The 15,995-nt window shown below is 48.1% G+C and overlaps 2 protein-coding genes across 2 annotated transcripts in view; both read left to right on the forward strand.

Annotated features, from left to right (window-relative positions):
* Positions 1-3,016: 3,016 nt before the first annotated feature.
* On the forward strand, positions 3,017-7,062 carry RPLP0 (ribosomal protein lateral stalk subunit P0). Its single transcript, XM_079763168.1, has 8 exons — positions 3,017-3,056; positions 3,312-3,413; positions 4,593-4,768; positions 4,881-4,968; positions 5,073-5,219; positions 5,327-5,512; positions 6,132-6,272; positions 6,837-7,062. The coding sequence occupies exons 2-8, from the start codon at positions 3,360-3,362 to the stop codon at positions 6,996-6,998; spliced, it is 954 nt and encodes a 317-aa protein (XP_079619294.1). The 5' UTR covers positions 3,017-3,056; positions 3,312-3,359; the 3' UTR covers positions 6,999-7,062.
* Positions 7,063-8,489: 1,427 nt separating this feature from the next.
* GCN1 (GCN1 activator of EIF2AK4) overlaps positions 8,490-15,995 on the forward strand; it is a 66,770-nt gene continuing 59,264 nt past the window's right edge. Inside the window, exons 1-2 of the mRNA XM_079763288.1 lie at positions 8,490-8,575; positions 12,302-12,404. Coding sequence (XP_079619414.1) covers positions 8,558-8,575; positions 12,302-12,404 — 121 coding nt within the window. The 5' untranslated portion in view covers positions 8,490-8,557. The remainder of the gene's footprint in view (positions 8,576-12,301; positions 12,405-15,995) is intronic.

A 15,995-nucleotide genomic window follows, 5' to 3' on the forward strand; every position in this document is an offset into this window, starting at 1 on the left:
GCTGGTGCACCAGGCCTTTCAGAAGCCTCCAGCGCTGCGGAGGCTTCTGAAAGGCCTGGTGCCTGAGCGGACAGGCACTCAGCTCCCACGCTTTTGCTTTTGATTGCTGGTGCACCAGGCCTTTCAGAAGCCTCCGACCCGCCGGAGGCTTCTGAAAGGCCTGGTGCCTGAGTGGACAGGCACCCAGCTACCCCGCTTTTGATGGTCCCGGCGGGACGTGAGCTCGCTGCCCCAGAGGCCCCTTCTGTGCCGCAGCACAGCCATGGCGCAGACGCTGAGCTCGAGCTGCCACTGGCGACGCGAGCTCAGCGTCCCGCCGGCCCAATCGGCCACCCCGGCCACCCCGAGTCCCGCCCCCCCCGTGCCTCTTGGCCAATCGCAGGCATAGCGAAGGTACGGTCAATTTGCATATTTGTCTATTATTAGGTAGGATACCCACACACAAGGTAGTACAATCGTTCAAATAAGTGTTGAATGAGTGTATAATAACAGAAACTAGCATTTGTAGTAAATTCCTCCTGCATTCCAGGAACTGTGTTAAGTCTTCACAAATAGCTCAGGTAACCTCATAACAAGTCTAGAATGTGGATACTCTTACCCCATTTTACAGGTAAGGAATGAGAAACAGTGTCAGCAAGGTGAAATCACTTCCAAGAACAAGAAGATCAGGTCATCTGACTGCAAACCCTGCACTCATACGCTCAACAAGTACTATTTATGAGCCCGGGCTGGTGCAGCTCAGTTGGCTGGGTGCTGTCCTGTGCACTGAGGCCACTGGTTAGATTTCTGGTCAGGGCACATGCCCGGGTTGCCCCTCCATTTCTTGTAGGGAGTGTGCAGGAGGCAGCTGACAGATGTTTCTCTTTCATTGATGTTTCTATTACCCTCACAGTGCCTTTCTCCCTAAAATCAATAAAAACATTAAAAGACAAATAAATATTTATGATATGCCTATGTGCTAGGCACAAAGCAAAAGTTTCTGCCTTGTGGAGCTTGCATTCTTGCAGGGAGAGACAGACAAATAACTATATATATAACAGGCTAATATGCAAAGTGTCCCCTCAGGAGTTTGACCAGGAGACCGGGAGTTCCAGCACTTGCTATGACGTGCGCTGACCACCAGGGGGTGGCGTGGAATGAAGGAAGGTCCTGGCCGGCAGCTGGCAGCTGGGGAAGGAAGGCCCTGGCCAGCAGCTGGAAGGCCCCGATCGGTTCTGATTGCTGGCCTAGGCCTCGGGACCCTACCTGTGTACGAATTTCATGCACCAGGCCTCTAGTGTAACAAGTAAACTACATAGTGTGTTACAAAGTATAAGTGCTAACGAAAAAAACAACAACAATAAAACAGAGTAAGGGGGAAGTGGGAGTGATTATTAAAAAAAAAATGTTTTTGGTAGTAATTTCAAATAAAGCAAATCAGAGTAGGCCTGATTTAGCAGGTGACATTTGAGCCAAACTGTGATGGAGGTGTCACACATGTGGACATAGGCAAGGAGCCTTCCAGGAAGAGGGAACAGTTGGTGTAAGAGCCCTCAAGGGGCACATCGTCTGGCTGGAAGGGAATGAGTCAGTAGAAAAATAGGAGATGCGATTATAGGAGTAGAGGTGGAGAGTGGATGATGTAGGGAAAGCATGTCAAACTCAAAGGCTAACACGGGCCAAATAAACAAGGTTCAAGTTTCTGTGGGCCACAAAAAAACAAAAGCTTCGCCCTAACCTGTTTGGCTCAGTGGATAGAGCATCAGCCTTCGGACTGAAGGATCCCAGGTTCTATTCCAGTCAAGGGCATGTACCTTGGTTGTGGGCATTAGGGTGTGTGAAGGAGGCAGCTGATCTATGTTTCTCTCTCATCCAATGTTTCTAACTCTCTATACCTCTCCCTTCCTCTCTGTAAAAAATCAATAAAATGTATAAAAAACAACAAAAAACCCAAAAACTTCAATTTTCATAGAAAAGTAGGTTTATTTTGCTAGAGACCTACTGAATACAAAGGGCTGAAATAAATGAGTAACCATTAACATAACATAATAGAACATTTTAATAAAAATTAATATTTTTTCTTGAACATTAACTTACCAGACACTGAATAACTGCACATATTAATAAGCACAATGCAAATAAACCTATTTTTCTTGTTCTCCGAAAGTGAAATATTTCCTGTTGTGCACACCAAACAGGTCAGTCTAAGACTAATACCTTGGCCATCGGCTGCTAAAATATTCGCTGCTAGTATCAGTGGAGAGAAATGGTGTGCCTGCACGTAAAGTGCGTAAGGGAAATGAATGCAACACGATTATAGTAATCAGTCATTAGTGAATGTTGTCGTTTGTTATCAATAATTATGTATAACAGGATATTGTAAACATTAAGTTGTGAAATTTTTATTAAAACGTTTCTTACATACTGTTATATTGGCTGGGCCACAAAAATATTTGTTGTGGGCCACATGTGGCCCGTGGGCCGCGAGTTTGACATGCTAGGGTCTTATAGGCCAGTTAAGTTTTAATCTTTTTACTTTGTGGAAAATGGGAAGCCTTTGAAGCATTTTGAACAGATGAGGAAATGATCCGACTGTTTTATTTATTTTTTGATCCGACTGTTTTAAATGATCCCTCGGTTTTGGTAGGGGGAAGGACAAACTACAGAGGGGACAGAGAGCATTCTGTTTCTAAGGCATATGCAACTATTTCTCAGCTCCACGTCATATTCTAGTCTGCGACGTGGCCAGGTGGCGGGGGAACGTGGGCCGAGTCTACAAACTCCAGCGCCTTCGCCAGAGCAGCTCCAGCCCAGCAGAGGGCAGCAGCTCTGAGAAAGCTCCTCCAACCCAGGGCAGCGCTTCCTTCACTTCCTTATTTAAAGGCGGCTTCCCGTAGGCTGGAGTGGCTGCTATATCATCCAATGGCTGCCTGTGTTAGTTCTGCTTCGCCAGACAGGCGTCGGCGCCAGCCAATAGGTGGGGGTGCTGTCCAAGGCTTCTGATTGGCTGCTTCGTTTACTTATAAAAGATGCGCGCCGGCGCGCGGCCTTCCTCTCGCCAGGCGTCCTCGTGGGAGGTTCGTGTGGTTGCCGAGTGGCGCCGGGGACTGGCGGCGGGAAGGATGGGCGTCTTTGCGGGGAAGCTAGGAGGCCGCGGGGTCCGGGCTTATGGGGCCTGGGGCGGCGGCGGAGGCCCGCGCGCTCCGGGTGGTGGCAGCGGCAGCCAGGCCGGACCGGCGGGCGCTCTCGCGTGGCCTGCTCCGTGTCTAGGCCGCTGGTGTGAGCCCGGCGGGCGGCGGGGACGGATGTTTGAGCTCCCTCTCTCTTCTCAGTGACATCGTCTTTAAACCCTGCGTGGCAATCCCTGACGCACCGCCGTGATGCCCAGGGAAGACAGGGCGACCTGGAAGTCCAACTACTTCCTTAAGATCATCGTAAGTGCGGGGTGCATCGCGGCCGCCATCATGCTGCCTCCGCCACGGGCTGAGAGGGACAGTCAGCTCCCGTGTGCCGAGCTGCTGAATTGGGCCATTTTAGGCAAATCTCATTTAACCTTTCAGGATTTCCAAAGATCTGCGTGCCACCCCCACCTGTTGCAGATAAACAGGCTTGGGCAGTTCTTGGCTCCTAAGAGAGCTAAGTGGCATTAATTCCCAGGTCTGTGGCATTCAAAAAGCGCTCATCATGCTTTTACTTCTCTGCTTCCATCTTTGGGAAGGCGTGAGGCAGTGAGTGACTCATAAAAAGTCAAGTTGGTGCATAGTTAGGTCCTGCCAGTCAAGAAACCCAAGGTCTAAATGAAGGTTATCTTTACGAAGGCCTTGAAGTGGGTCCTCCCCTCTTAACAGGATAGTACAATAATCCGATACCCACAACCTAGATTTTACAAGTAAGGTTTTGTTGTATTTGCTTTATGTCGTGTTTGGAGTGCTGTAAATCCAGCCCTATGTGGAATGTGTTTTTTTTCCTGTCAAGTCATTTTAGCGAGTCAGAAACATCTCATAATTGGGAAATGTTAAAAAATGAGAGCTAACCCGAGACTAGAGTCACATCTTGACAGCTATTGTCCTGGTGTGCTAGAGTTCTCGGAGAGAATCTGCTGGTCTTGATTCACTGACTCGGGCAGTAAGTGCCCCTGGTAGTGCCCAGATCAGAAACATAGGGGGGAAAAAAATAAGAGGTAAAATTAAAATTTTTCTGATTGGATGTACCAACCCAATTTTTACTATCCATACTCAGCAAGCAAATCTTTTGACAAATCTGTCAGTGTTACAACCCAGGTGGCTCCTAGTGGGAGGAGTTGGCCCAATCTGAGTCACTTCAAAAGCATAGAAGAAAGGGAGTGAGATGGAAACCAACCATTGGGGGGTTGGTTTCTCCTGATTTTTAAAAATTTTTGTTTATTGATTAATTTTTTTAAATTGATTTTTAGAGAGAGAAGCATCAATTTGTTCCACTTATTGATGCATTCATTGGTTGATTCTTGTATGTGCCCTGAGTGGGAATCGAACTCGAAACCCTGGCGTATCGGGATGATGATCTATCTCCTGATGTTTTTTCCCCCCCTTCTTTCCTCCTGTTAAACTTGGCTTGTTTCTGCCTGGTTTTTGTAGCAACTTCTGGATGATTATCCAAAATGCTTCATTGTGGGAGCAGACAATGTGGGCTCCAAGCAGATGCAGCAGATCCGCATGTCCCTCCGCGGGAAGGCTGTGGTGCTGATGGGCAAGAACACCATGATGCGCAAGGCCATCCGAGGACATCTGGAAAACAACCCAGCTCTGGAGAAGTCAGTCAGTGCTCTGGGCATCTTTGTCTTCTCTCCTCTGTGCCCTTCTCCCCTTTCCTGGAGAAGAATGGTGCTGAAAGGTGACCACCTCTCTGTAACCTTCTCTTTGTAGACTGCTGCCTCATATCCGGGGGAATGTGGGCTTTGTGTTCACCAAGGAGGACCTCACTGAGATCAGGGACATGCTGCTGGCCAATAAGGTAAGAGGAGAATCAGGTTGGCTAAAGAGACCTTATCAATTTTGGTTCCTTAAAAGCCAAATTCTCAGGTGGTGTCAGAACTCACATTTCTTGTTTTTGTTCAGGTGCCAGCTGCTGCCCGTGCTGGTGCCATTGCCCCGTGTGAAGTCACTGTGCCAGCCCAGAACACTGGTCTGGGCCCGGAGAAGACCTCCTTCTTCCAGGCTTTAGGCATCACCACTAAAATCTCCAGGGGCACCATTGAAATCCTGGTGAGTGGACCTGGCTCGCCAGTACTAGCCAGGCCAGTAGTGGGGCCCCCTTGGTGGCTGTCAACCTGCTGAATGTTCAGGTGTTAACTTGTTACCTTGTCCTGCAGAGTGATGTACAGCTGATTAAGACTGGAGACAAAGTGGGAGCCAGCGAAGCCACACTGCTGAACATGCTCAACATCTCCCCCTTCTCCTTTGGGCTGATCATCCAGCAGGTGTTTGACAATGGCAGCATCTACAACCCGGAAGTGCTTGACATCACAGAGGAAACTCTGCATTCCCGCTTCCTGGAGGTACATGTTGCCCATTCCAGGCTCTTACATTAACGGTTGAGAGTATGCCTCGCTTCAGACTGAATCCTGGCCACTCCTTTGAAACCAAGTGTGTAACCAAGGACAGTTTAATGTCTGCCCTCAGTTTCCTCATCTGTGAAATGGCATTAATGATACAAGATTGTTGAGGATGAATGAATTGATGAGTATAAAGCCTTAGAACAGTGCTGGGTACATAGTTAGGGCTATTCTAGGACTTGGAATAACATGATTCACTCTAGCTATGTTTTGGAAGTCTCACTAGTGGGTGGAAAGTTCTCATCTGGCGTTACTTAAACATTTTCCTCTCATGGGACTCAATGGCTATGTTACTAGTTTATATTTTTTACAAAATAGTGGCTTTTGTAGTAATCGTCATCGTGGTATAGTAATACCCATGATGGGAATAAGGATAAAAAGCATTTATGAACTACTGGATTTGAATTGCCCTGCCAGAAGCATTTGGTGTGAAGTATCCCTGTGTGAGACTATGATGCTAGTCCAGCAAGTCTTATCTGCCATTGAGCTTTGCTTGGACTTCACTATCTTCTTCAATTTTCTCTATATCTCACCTAAAATATAATTTCCCCTCCCTCCACAGGGTGTCCGCAATGTTGCCAGCGTATGCCTTCAGATTGGTTATCCAACTGTTGCATCAGTACCCCATTCTATCATCAATGGGTACAAGCGAGTTCTGGCTTTGTCTGTGGAGACTGATTACACCTTCCCACTTGCTGAAAAGGTAAAAAGAACCTACTGGGACCATGGGGGGTCTGACAGCAGGGGGATAAATGGCAGCCTGCTGAGTGATCGCTTTTATGATCATATTTTAGTAGCAGATAATGTTTTTTTTAAATAAATTTTTATTGATTTCAGAGATGGAGAGAAACATCAATGATGAGAATCATTGATTGGCTGCCTCCTGCATGCCCCCAACTGGGGATCGAGCCTGCAACCCGGGCATGTGCCCTTGACCAGAATCAAACCCAGGACCCTTCAGCCGAGGCTCTATCCACTGAGCCAAACTGGCTAGGGTGCAGATAACATTTTTTTGAACGTATACTTGAGAGGCCGGAGGGCATGGGATGTGTGTCCTTGACTTTAGAAATGACAAGAGACCCTGGATCCTAAGTGGGTTAGTTAATGGGTACGAGCTGGCCTTAAGCTCACAAGGTCATGCCCAAGCTGTCGTCCTGCCTGGTCACTTTCAGGGAAGGCTTGGAAATTCGTTGTTCTTAATCTAGAGCTCTCCAAAGGCTGACAGGTTGTGGATCACCATTTGACTGAACTTTTCCCCTTGCTTCAGGTCAAGGCCTTCTTGGCTGATCCGTCTGCTTTTGTGGCTGCTGCCCCTGTGGCCGCCGCCACCGCTGCTGCTCCTGCTGCTGCTGCAGCCCCAGCCAAGGTCGAAGCAAAGGAAGAGTCGGAGGAGTCGGACGAGGATATGGGATTTGGTCTCTTTGATTAATTACCAAAAAGCAACAGCCAACTATTTGAGAAACAAGGAAATAAAGGCTTACTTCTCTTAAAAAGTCTCTGGACTCTTCATTTTGTGTGTCTTGAGGTTTATACTATTGTAGACTAGAAACTAAAACCATACAGCTTTACAGTAGGTCCCCGGCTTCTGTCTGAGATTCGTTCCTATGGTGCGACGTAAAGCGATCTTCGTAAAGCGATCTTCGCGATAAGTTGGAACCCACCTACATAAGCACCTACGTCACTCACGTGGAGCACATACACAGCCGTAATGAAACTAAAAAAAATTTAAAAGAAAGATAATTCCTGACCTTTACTTGTGGTAAATGAATAATAAAAAACAAAGCACATATGACGGAACTTTTTTTTTTTTTTTTTTTTTAATAAATAAATGGGAGATTGGCAATGTAACCATGAAATGAAATGACATGACGTAGGTAGAGTCTGACATAACCCGAGGACTGTCTGGATTTGGAGTTGACATTAGGGAATCCTCTTTATAAGTGAAATGCTGGTCTAACATCTGATACTTTTTCAGGCCCAGGCAGCTTTAACTATTTGTTTTTCTTTTAATAACAAATTTATTGGGACATTTTATTAGGATTATTACCATGGGCTACTAGTCTGGGGTCCTCTTAAGATTTTTAAAAATATTTTTATTTCAGAGGGGAAGAGAGAGACATCAATGATAGAGAAGCATTGATCGGCTGCCTCCTGCACGCCCCACACTGAGGATCAATCCCTGGCATGTGCCCTGACCAGGAATCAACCACTGAACCACGCTGGTCGGGCTCCTCTAAGATGCTTTGAGTAGGTTTAATGTCAGTTAAGCACTCAATGAGTGCCAGGGTTTTTCAAATTGTGCGGTGATTATTTTAAAGAGAAAAACGTGCTGCTTGTTGAAAGGGTAGGTGTGAATCTGACAAGGATGTATTGTGACTTGATCTCTGGTCAAAAGTTGGAAAGCCATTGCTTATTAGAGGGCCAATAACAGCTATGCGGCCCCCATTCTCTATAGTTGGCAGACGTGCAGGCTGAGGAAAACTAAGGCAACTATCAGAACCTTGAGGCCCTTGCCTCCCGCCTGCAGCCTTGGCTCAAGTGCCCAGCCTGGGGCATTCATTTCCCCTTGGGCAGGCTGCTCGGCTCCGGAATCCTTCCCTGACCGCCATATCCACCTTTGTTTTCCAACCCTGATATGTCCACCACTGGGCTACAGCGGACAAGACACCAGTTTCCGGTCTCCCTTTTACCTAGTTCAGTTCCTGCCATCCAGGAAACACGTTTCTCTAAAAACTAAGAGCTGCAGGGAGGTTTCACTGTTACAGATCCCCCTGCTCTCCCACGAGGCCAGGCTGAGAAGGGCACCGGGACCAGGGGCCGGGAGGAGGCCTCGGCCATCGGCGGTGGGCCCAGGCATCGGACCCGCCCGCCCGATTTCCAACCCCGGGCGGTGCAGCGGCGACAAACTCCTGGCCTCGCCCTGCCGCGTGGGCCCGCGCCGTGACCCGGAAGTGCTCCGGAAGCAGTTCCGGAGTCAGCGCCGGTAGGATGGCGGCGGACACGCAGGTGAGGCGGGTGTCTGCGGGGCCAACGCGGCCAGCGACGGGGCTTGGACGGCGGCCCCCGGGCGGGACCGCTCATGTCGCCAGTCCAGGGGTCCCGGGGGCGTCGGCAGCGGAGGGCGCGGCTTAGGGCCCCCTCGGTCCGGCTTCTCTCGGCTCCGGGTCCGGCCCGGCCCCCGGCCCTGGCGGCGCAGACTGAACCCGGACTTGAGGAGTCAGGGGCTCCGGCCTCGGTTTCGGCCGCGGACCCCGGCGGGGCCCCTCCCGACTCTGAAGTAGCAGAAGTTCACCTTTGGGAGACTCTACTCCATGTCCCCGAAGCCCCCTCAGTGAGCGCGGCCAGTGCCAGCTGTTCCTCAAACTTCACATCCAGCGGCTGCTTCTGGGGCACCTCCTGGGTGCGAGGACTTAGTCTCTGCATTCGGACCGGACTAAGTTTTGAGCCCCAGCTCGGCGATTTCTATGAGACGCTCGGCAAGTGACTTAACCCCACCAAGTCTCAGTCTTTTAATCTATCAAATGGGGTTAAAAATAATACCGATTGTTGTGAGGACTCGGTGAGATGAAGTAGAGCTCCTTATGTGTTGGACATTATTAGGTTGAGGGTTAGATTAAAAATATTACCGAGGAAGAGTCTTGTCACCCTTGAGTGCTGTCAACTGTGGCTGCCTTGTAGTTCAGGGAAGGACTTGGGGAAACGTTTCATTCCACCCCAGCCTCGTTTGTAGTTGTGTTTTAGAGTAAAAAGACAATATTAAGGGGAAAAGAAGCAGGTATCTAAGGGACAGCTTGGCTCACTCGGGTCTCCAGGGTGAGGACATGAATCGATTATGATATGGTGGCCCTGGTGCCAGACGGTGACCACTTAATCGAAACATTCAAAAGATTCTTGGGAGTCTCCTGTGCACGGGGCAGGTAATTGGTTTCAAGTTGAAATATTTTGGAAGCTTCTTAGTCTGTTGGGTATTTTTAAAGGGGTTAGACTCTAACCGTTAGAGGAACACATGTTGAATGTTGAACATTCTCTAAAGTGCAAAAAAACCCACTAGAGCTATATTGGTCACATGGCTAATTAATAGCCAAGTAGTTACTTGAGTTAGTTAAAATTAAAAATAAGATCTTTAGTTGTACTAGGCACATTTCAGTGCATGGGTAGCAACATGTGGCTAGTGGCTACTGCCTTGGACAGTGCAAAAGAACATGGTCATCATCACAGAAGGTTCTAGTGGACAGTTCTACTCTATAGCTGTGAACGTTATAGCTGTTTGCCTCTGATCTCACCAGCCAGTGACTTTTTGAAGGATCTTAGTGTGCCTGCCCCAGTTTTGTTCTGAGAGGGTCTCAAGTGGGTAACAAGGCAAACTGAGGTGAGGTGAGAAAGCGCAAACAGCGCTTTATGAGCTTGAGGGTTAAATTTTTTTTAAATATATTTTTATTGATTTCAGAGAGGAAGGGAGAGAGAAACATCAGTGATGAGAGAGAACCATGGATCAGCTGTCTCCTGCACGCCCCACACCAGGGATCAAGCCTCCAACCTGGACATGTGCCCTTGACTGGAATCGAACCCGGGACCCTTCAGTCCACAGGACGATGCTCTATCCACTGAGCTAGACCAGCTAGGGCTTGAGGGTTAATTTAAAAAGCTGTGCAGGATAGTAAAAAGTTTATTAAACGGAAGTTAATACTGTTTACATATAAATGTTAACATTGACTACTGAGCTAGCCCATATTATGAAACTGAGGAATTATATGGGGAACGTGTGTGTGGTGAGCTATGGTAGAAAGACAAAACTGAAAAAATAAGTAACATCACAAGCAAGTTATTTAAAAAAATTTTTTTTTATTTTTGTTAATTCTCACCCAAGGATATTTTTCCCATTAATTTTCAGAGAGAGTGGAAGGGAGGGTGAGAAACGGAGAGATATGTCTCTCTCATCAATGTGAGAGAGACATATTGATTGGTTGCTTCTCTACACACATCCCGACCAGGGCCCAGGATCGACCAGGGTCGGGGATCAAGCCTGCAACTGAGTTACCTGCCCTTAACTGAAATCAGTCCCGTGATCCTTCTGTCAGCGGGTTGACACTCGAACCACTGAGCCGAAATGGCTAGGGCACAAGCAAGTTATTAAACGATATGGAGATAACTACCAAAATAACCAGCCAGAATTGGTGAGAGCAGGGGACTGGTCTTTTTAGCAAACCTCCCAGAATTCTTCAACTTAGACTCTTTAATTATATGCATATATGACTATAAAGACAAAAGGCAGTATTAAAACAAATCATTTATGCAGAAGACTATTTTGGACGTGAGTTTACTCATTGCCAATAGAATTAGAGCAGGGAGAGAAGTATAAGGAAAACAGCATTTTATTTCTTTGCACCCTTGAATCTTACTTTACTGATAAGCCTGTCTGTGAAATACACTTGGAAAGATGATGGCACCGGTGTGTTAGTTACTTGGGTATTATGCCCCGCTCCACAACCTGCCCGCTCTGTAGAACATTTCTCAGGAGCACACTGAGGATTGTTTGCATACCACCCGCCTCTCTGAGTCTTAGGCCCGTGTCCCTGTGCAGCTGATGCAGCTGTGGTGACTAGGATGGGGGTTGAAAGCTAAGGACTTGTTAGCATCAGTTTATAGACCTATTGGTTTCAGGTTTAGTTTTAAAAATGCAGGTGCTGTGGTTCTCAACTCCAGTTGGGCAATGATTTCCTTCTCGGAGTTAGTTCCTTTGCCACCTGTAAAATGGGGTTGCTGCTGTCTGCCTCGAAGGCGGGTTGGTAGTAGTAGCCAGCTCTGGGCTTGGGATGAGATAAATGCTCTCACACGTTATCTCACATGGATGTACTCATATGAGCCATAACAGTCATGAGGTAGATGCTATTATCTGTGTTGTGTAGATGGAGACACTGAAGACCAAGGAGATGACATAATTTGACTTAAGTGTCCACAGCTAGTAAGAGGCAGAGCTGGGATTCACTCTTTTAACCTTTCTTCACCCCTTAGCTACTGTGCTATGCCCTGCTACTGACTTGCCAAGGTACTGATGTGCCCCTTGTGGGAGGTTCAAGTGAGATAATATAAAGGGGACATACATGGCACATAGCAGGTCCTCACTAGAATTTGCATGATTCTGAACAGATATTTTCTATCCTGAGGTTTTTGACTTTTGTCTTACCTCTTTTGGTTCAGGTTTAAGATACATTGATCTTGTTGGGTTAAAGCAGTGGTCGGCAAACTGAGGCTCGCGAGCCACATGCGTCTCTTTGGCCCCTTGAGTGTGGCTCTTCCACAAAATAACACGTGCGGGCGCGCACATACAGTGCGATTGAAACTTCGTGGCCCATGCGCAAAAGTCAGTTTTCGGCTCTCAAAAGAAATTTCAATCGTTGTACTGTTGATATTTGGCTCTGTTGACTAATGAGTTTGCCGACCACTGGGTTAAAGCAATACATTTCAACTAGGGATGATTTGAGACATTTGACAACATTTGGAGGCAATTTGGATCGTTACACCTGGGGTGGAAGGAGTGGACTGCTAGTGGGTGGAGGCCAGGAGTGCTGATAAAGAAAGCCGCCCACTACAAAGAGTTACCCCGCCCAAAGTGTCAGTAGTGGAGGCTGAGAAGCCCAGGGTTAGAGAGCTCTTCCCTGAATTCTGCACGTACACATTCACCGTTTTGTAGTCTGACTGGTGAAACTTTCTCTGTGGGCTTGGTCTTCACAGGTTTCTGAGACACTAAAGCGTTTTGCAGGGAAGGTGACAACAGCCAGTGTGAAGGAACGGAGAGAAATCCTCAGTGAACTGGGAAAATGTGTTGCTGGAAAAGGTATTTGTTTTCCATCCATATGGCCTAGAGATGATTCCATTTCAAAATAAATTGTGTTCTCTGTTTAGAACCAAGGCCTTCTTTCCCCCTCCTTGTAATAAGTTCTGCTTTGACTTTCTGTATTTGCTTGTTATAATCTGCATTGAAACAGTAGTGTTAGTGGAGAGTTTATCCATTTAGATACCAAAGCTTTTTACAGTTTTAAGCGTTTTTGATTAGAAATAGTTCTAAAAGATACCAACAATCTTTCTTAAGTAATTTACCAGATGCAAAAACATTTTCCCAGTCGGTGTTCTGTGGAACTCAGCAAGATGGTAGCAGGTGGTTGGCCAGTAAAGGATCCCAGAATCCATTACGTGTGGGACACGTCACATTTTCTAATGCCCACTGGGAGATTCACAACATATTCCAGGGAGGTGCTTTAATTTTATTAATCTTTCTTTAATCCCATGTTTTCCTTGAACGTCCCCCTCCCCCTCTTTTTTTTAAAACCTGTTCAGGGTATGGGGACCACATTTTAGGAAATGCTAAGCACATACAGTCATCCCTATTTTGTACCATAATGGAGGGCTAGCCCTGCAACCTATTGGGGTATGTAAGACTTCATCCAATCAATCCTAATTAGTTTTGAGTTTCCTTTGGTGTTTTTGCAATACAACAGTGGTTCTCAAAGTGTGGTCCCCAGGCCAGCAGCAGCAGCATCACCTCAGAACTTGTTTGAGATACAAATTCTCAGCTCCACCCCAGCAACACCAATTCAGAAACTGTAGATTGGGAGAGGTTGGGGGAGCAGGGGAATCACAGCATCTGTGTTTTAACAAGCCCACACGATGATTCTTGTGTTTGCTGAAGTTTGAGAACTGTGGGTATAGAATGTTGACTCTCCCTTTGTGTCAGCTTTTACTTCTCACTAGAGGCCCGGTGCACGAAATTCATACACTCGGGCAGGGGTGGGGAAGCGGGCCTAAGCCATCAGTCGGACATCCTCCGGGAAGCGGGCCTAAGCCGTCAGTCGGACATCCTTAGCACTGCTGCGGAGGTGAGAGAGGATCCTGCCACCACCGCTGTGCTTGCCAGCCATGAGCCCGGCTCAGGGCTTCTGGCTGAGCGGCACTTCCCCTGTGGGAGCACACTGACCACCAGGGAGCAGCTGGGCAGCTCCTGCATTGAGCATCTGCCCCCTAGTGGTCAGTGTGCATCATAGTGACTGGTCTTTCTGCCGTTCAGTTGATTTGCATATTAGCCTTTTATTATATAGGACTAGAGGCCCGGTGCATGAAATTCATGCACAGGGCGGGGGTCCCCTCAGCCTGCACCCTCTCCAATCCAGGACCCCTCGAGGGATGTCCGACTGCTGGTTTAGGCCCGATCCCCTGCTGGCCTGGTCGCCCCTAACTGCCCTCCCCCCCCCGCTGGCCTGGTCGCCCCTAACTGACCCCCCCCCCCCCCACCGGCCTGGTTGCCTCTTACTGCCCCCCCTGCTGACCTGGTCACCCCCCAACTGTACCCCCCCCTGCTGGCCTGGTTGCCCCTCATGGCCCCCCACCCCCACCCCCCGTCGGCCTGGTCACCGCATGCAGCCTGCTGGTCAGTCATTTGGTTGTCCCTCACTAACCCCCCTGCCGGCCTGGTCACCCCACATAGCCTGCTTGTTCAGTTGTTTGGTCATCCCTCACTAACCCCCCTGCCAGCCTGGTTGTAGGCAACCAGCTTGTGAGGGTGTGACAGTCAATTTGCATATTACCTCTTTATTAGATAGGATAGGATTACTCAAGAGCCCACTTTTTTTAAAAAATACATTTTATTGCTTTTTTGATTTTTTACAGGGAGAGGGATAGAGAGAAACATCAATGAGAGAGAAACGTTGATCAGTTGCCTCCTGCACACCTCCTACTGGGGATGTGCCCACAACCAAGGTACGTGCCCTTGACTGGAATTGAACCTGGGACCTTTCAGTTCGCAGGCCGACGCTCTATCCACTGAGCCAAACCGGTTTTGGCAAGAGCCCACTTTTTACCACTCTTTCACCCAAGTTCTCATTGGTTGCTTCTGCTGTCTCCTGGTAACATACCCAAGCTTGTTAAAATGGTGTGTAAGTGAAGTAAATTGCTATTTGTGAGCATCTAAGAGAGTCTCCCATGTCTTAATGCTTCAGTGTGTGACTTTTATGGCACTTTCAAAAGTCTTCCCGATCACTTTTTTCAACACGGTTGTAGTTAGAAAAGGCTGTCGTGTGACAAGTTGCTGTCTGTACACATCTTCTGAACTGTCATGGCTGCGCCCACTGCTGGCTGACTGCTGGACACCACACCTTCCCCATTTTATGGAGTAAGGAGTTCGACGTGTATGGGTGAAGTTCATGAACTTCTAAGATCTTTTAGGGAGATTTTACTCTTCATTCACCCTGAAATTCTATTGTTCAGGGTGAATTATATTTGTAAAATGTTTTCTAGTCTTTGATATGCAAGCTGATTGTGGGAAGTTAACTACTCCCACACAAAATCGTTAGTTCTCAATTTTCTAATTTTCCGAGTATAAGCAGGAGCCATTGCATAGTGGTCATTATTCTGGCCTCTCCTTGTGTTAGCGTAGCAGGTAACCAAGTGAGTTAACTAAAGGTAGGGGAGGATATTTCCAGCCAGGCCGAGGGGTTAAGACTTTCTCAGAGCAGTCTGATTCAAATGTCGTTGGTCAGCATGGCTCAGCCCAGCCTGCCCGAGGCCTCCCTGATGCTCACCTCAGTCCTGCCTTCTTGTACTTGAACCCTGATACTCGCTGATGCAGCATCTCCTGTGCCTGATCTTTCCAGTCACGGGCCTCGGGTGCAGCAGCCAGTGATGAAGGGCTCGGCTCTGGGGTCAGACGGGCTCGTGTTCTAGCCAGGGCTCATCCACTTATAGGCCATGTGACCTGGTTCAAGCTACTTAACCCGTCTGAGCCTGACTCCTTGCTTTGAGCCTGGCAAGAGCAGTAGTGCCTCCCTCACAGGGTTGGTGTGAGGCGTGAGTGAGCAGAACATGTATGGATGGTGCTTAGCACAGTGCGTGGCCAGCTGTGGTAAGGTCCTGGTGTATATTAGCTGTTTCTAGTGTTCTCTTAGCTGCAACCTGTCTCTGACCCCTGTTACTCTTTTCCTCGGTTACTGAAATAGCCCCAAGTCCAGTGGAACAATACAGTGTTCTGGGCCTGGGGGAACGGGTCTCTGCCCCTTCTTCACTTCCCCTTCATCATGCATGTCCCTGAAGTGTGGGCACTGCGCCAGCCCTTGTGGGCCTCCTGCTCTCGGTGCCTCCACCTTAGCTGTCTTCCACTGCAGCTCACATTCCCCTCCTGTGCACCCCCTGCTCCTTCTCGTCTGCGTGCTTCAGTCTGGATGCAGAGCCGTCCCAGGTCGGCTTTCCATTAGTGAGCACTAGTGTTCAGTCAAAGTCTCTTTCACTCCGCTGGCCTGCTTGGTTTCCTGTGTCTTGGTTTCTTCGTCTTAAAATCACAGTGCCCATCTCATGGGGGTTAAATAGGTTAATGTGTGGGAAGTGCTTAGAGCAGGACCTGGCACTTTGAAGTGTTGGGTGTTGTTATTTCTCCTCCTGT

The sequence above is a fragment of the Cnephaeus nilssonii genome, assembly GCF_951640355.1.
Source record: "Cnephaeus nilssonii genome assembly, chromosome: 22".
NCBI lineage: Eukaryota > Metazoa > Chordata > Mammalia > Chiroptera > Vespertilionidae > Cnephaeus > Cnephaeus nilssonii.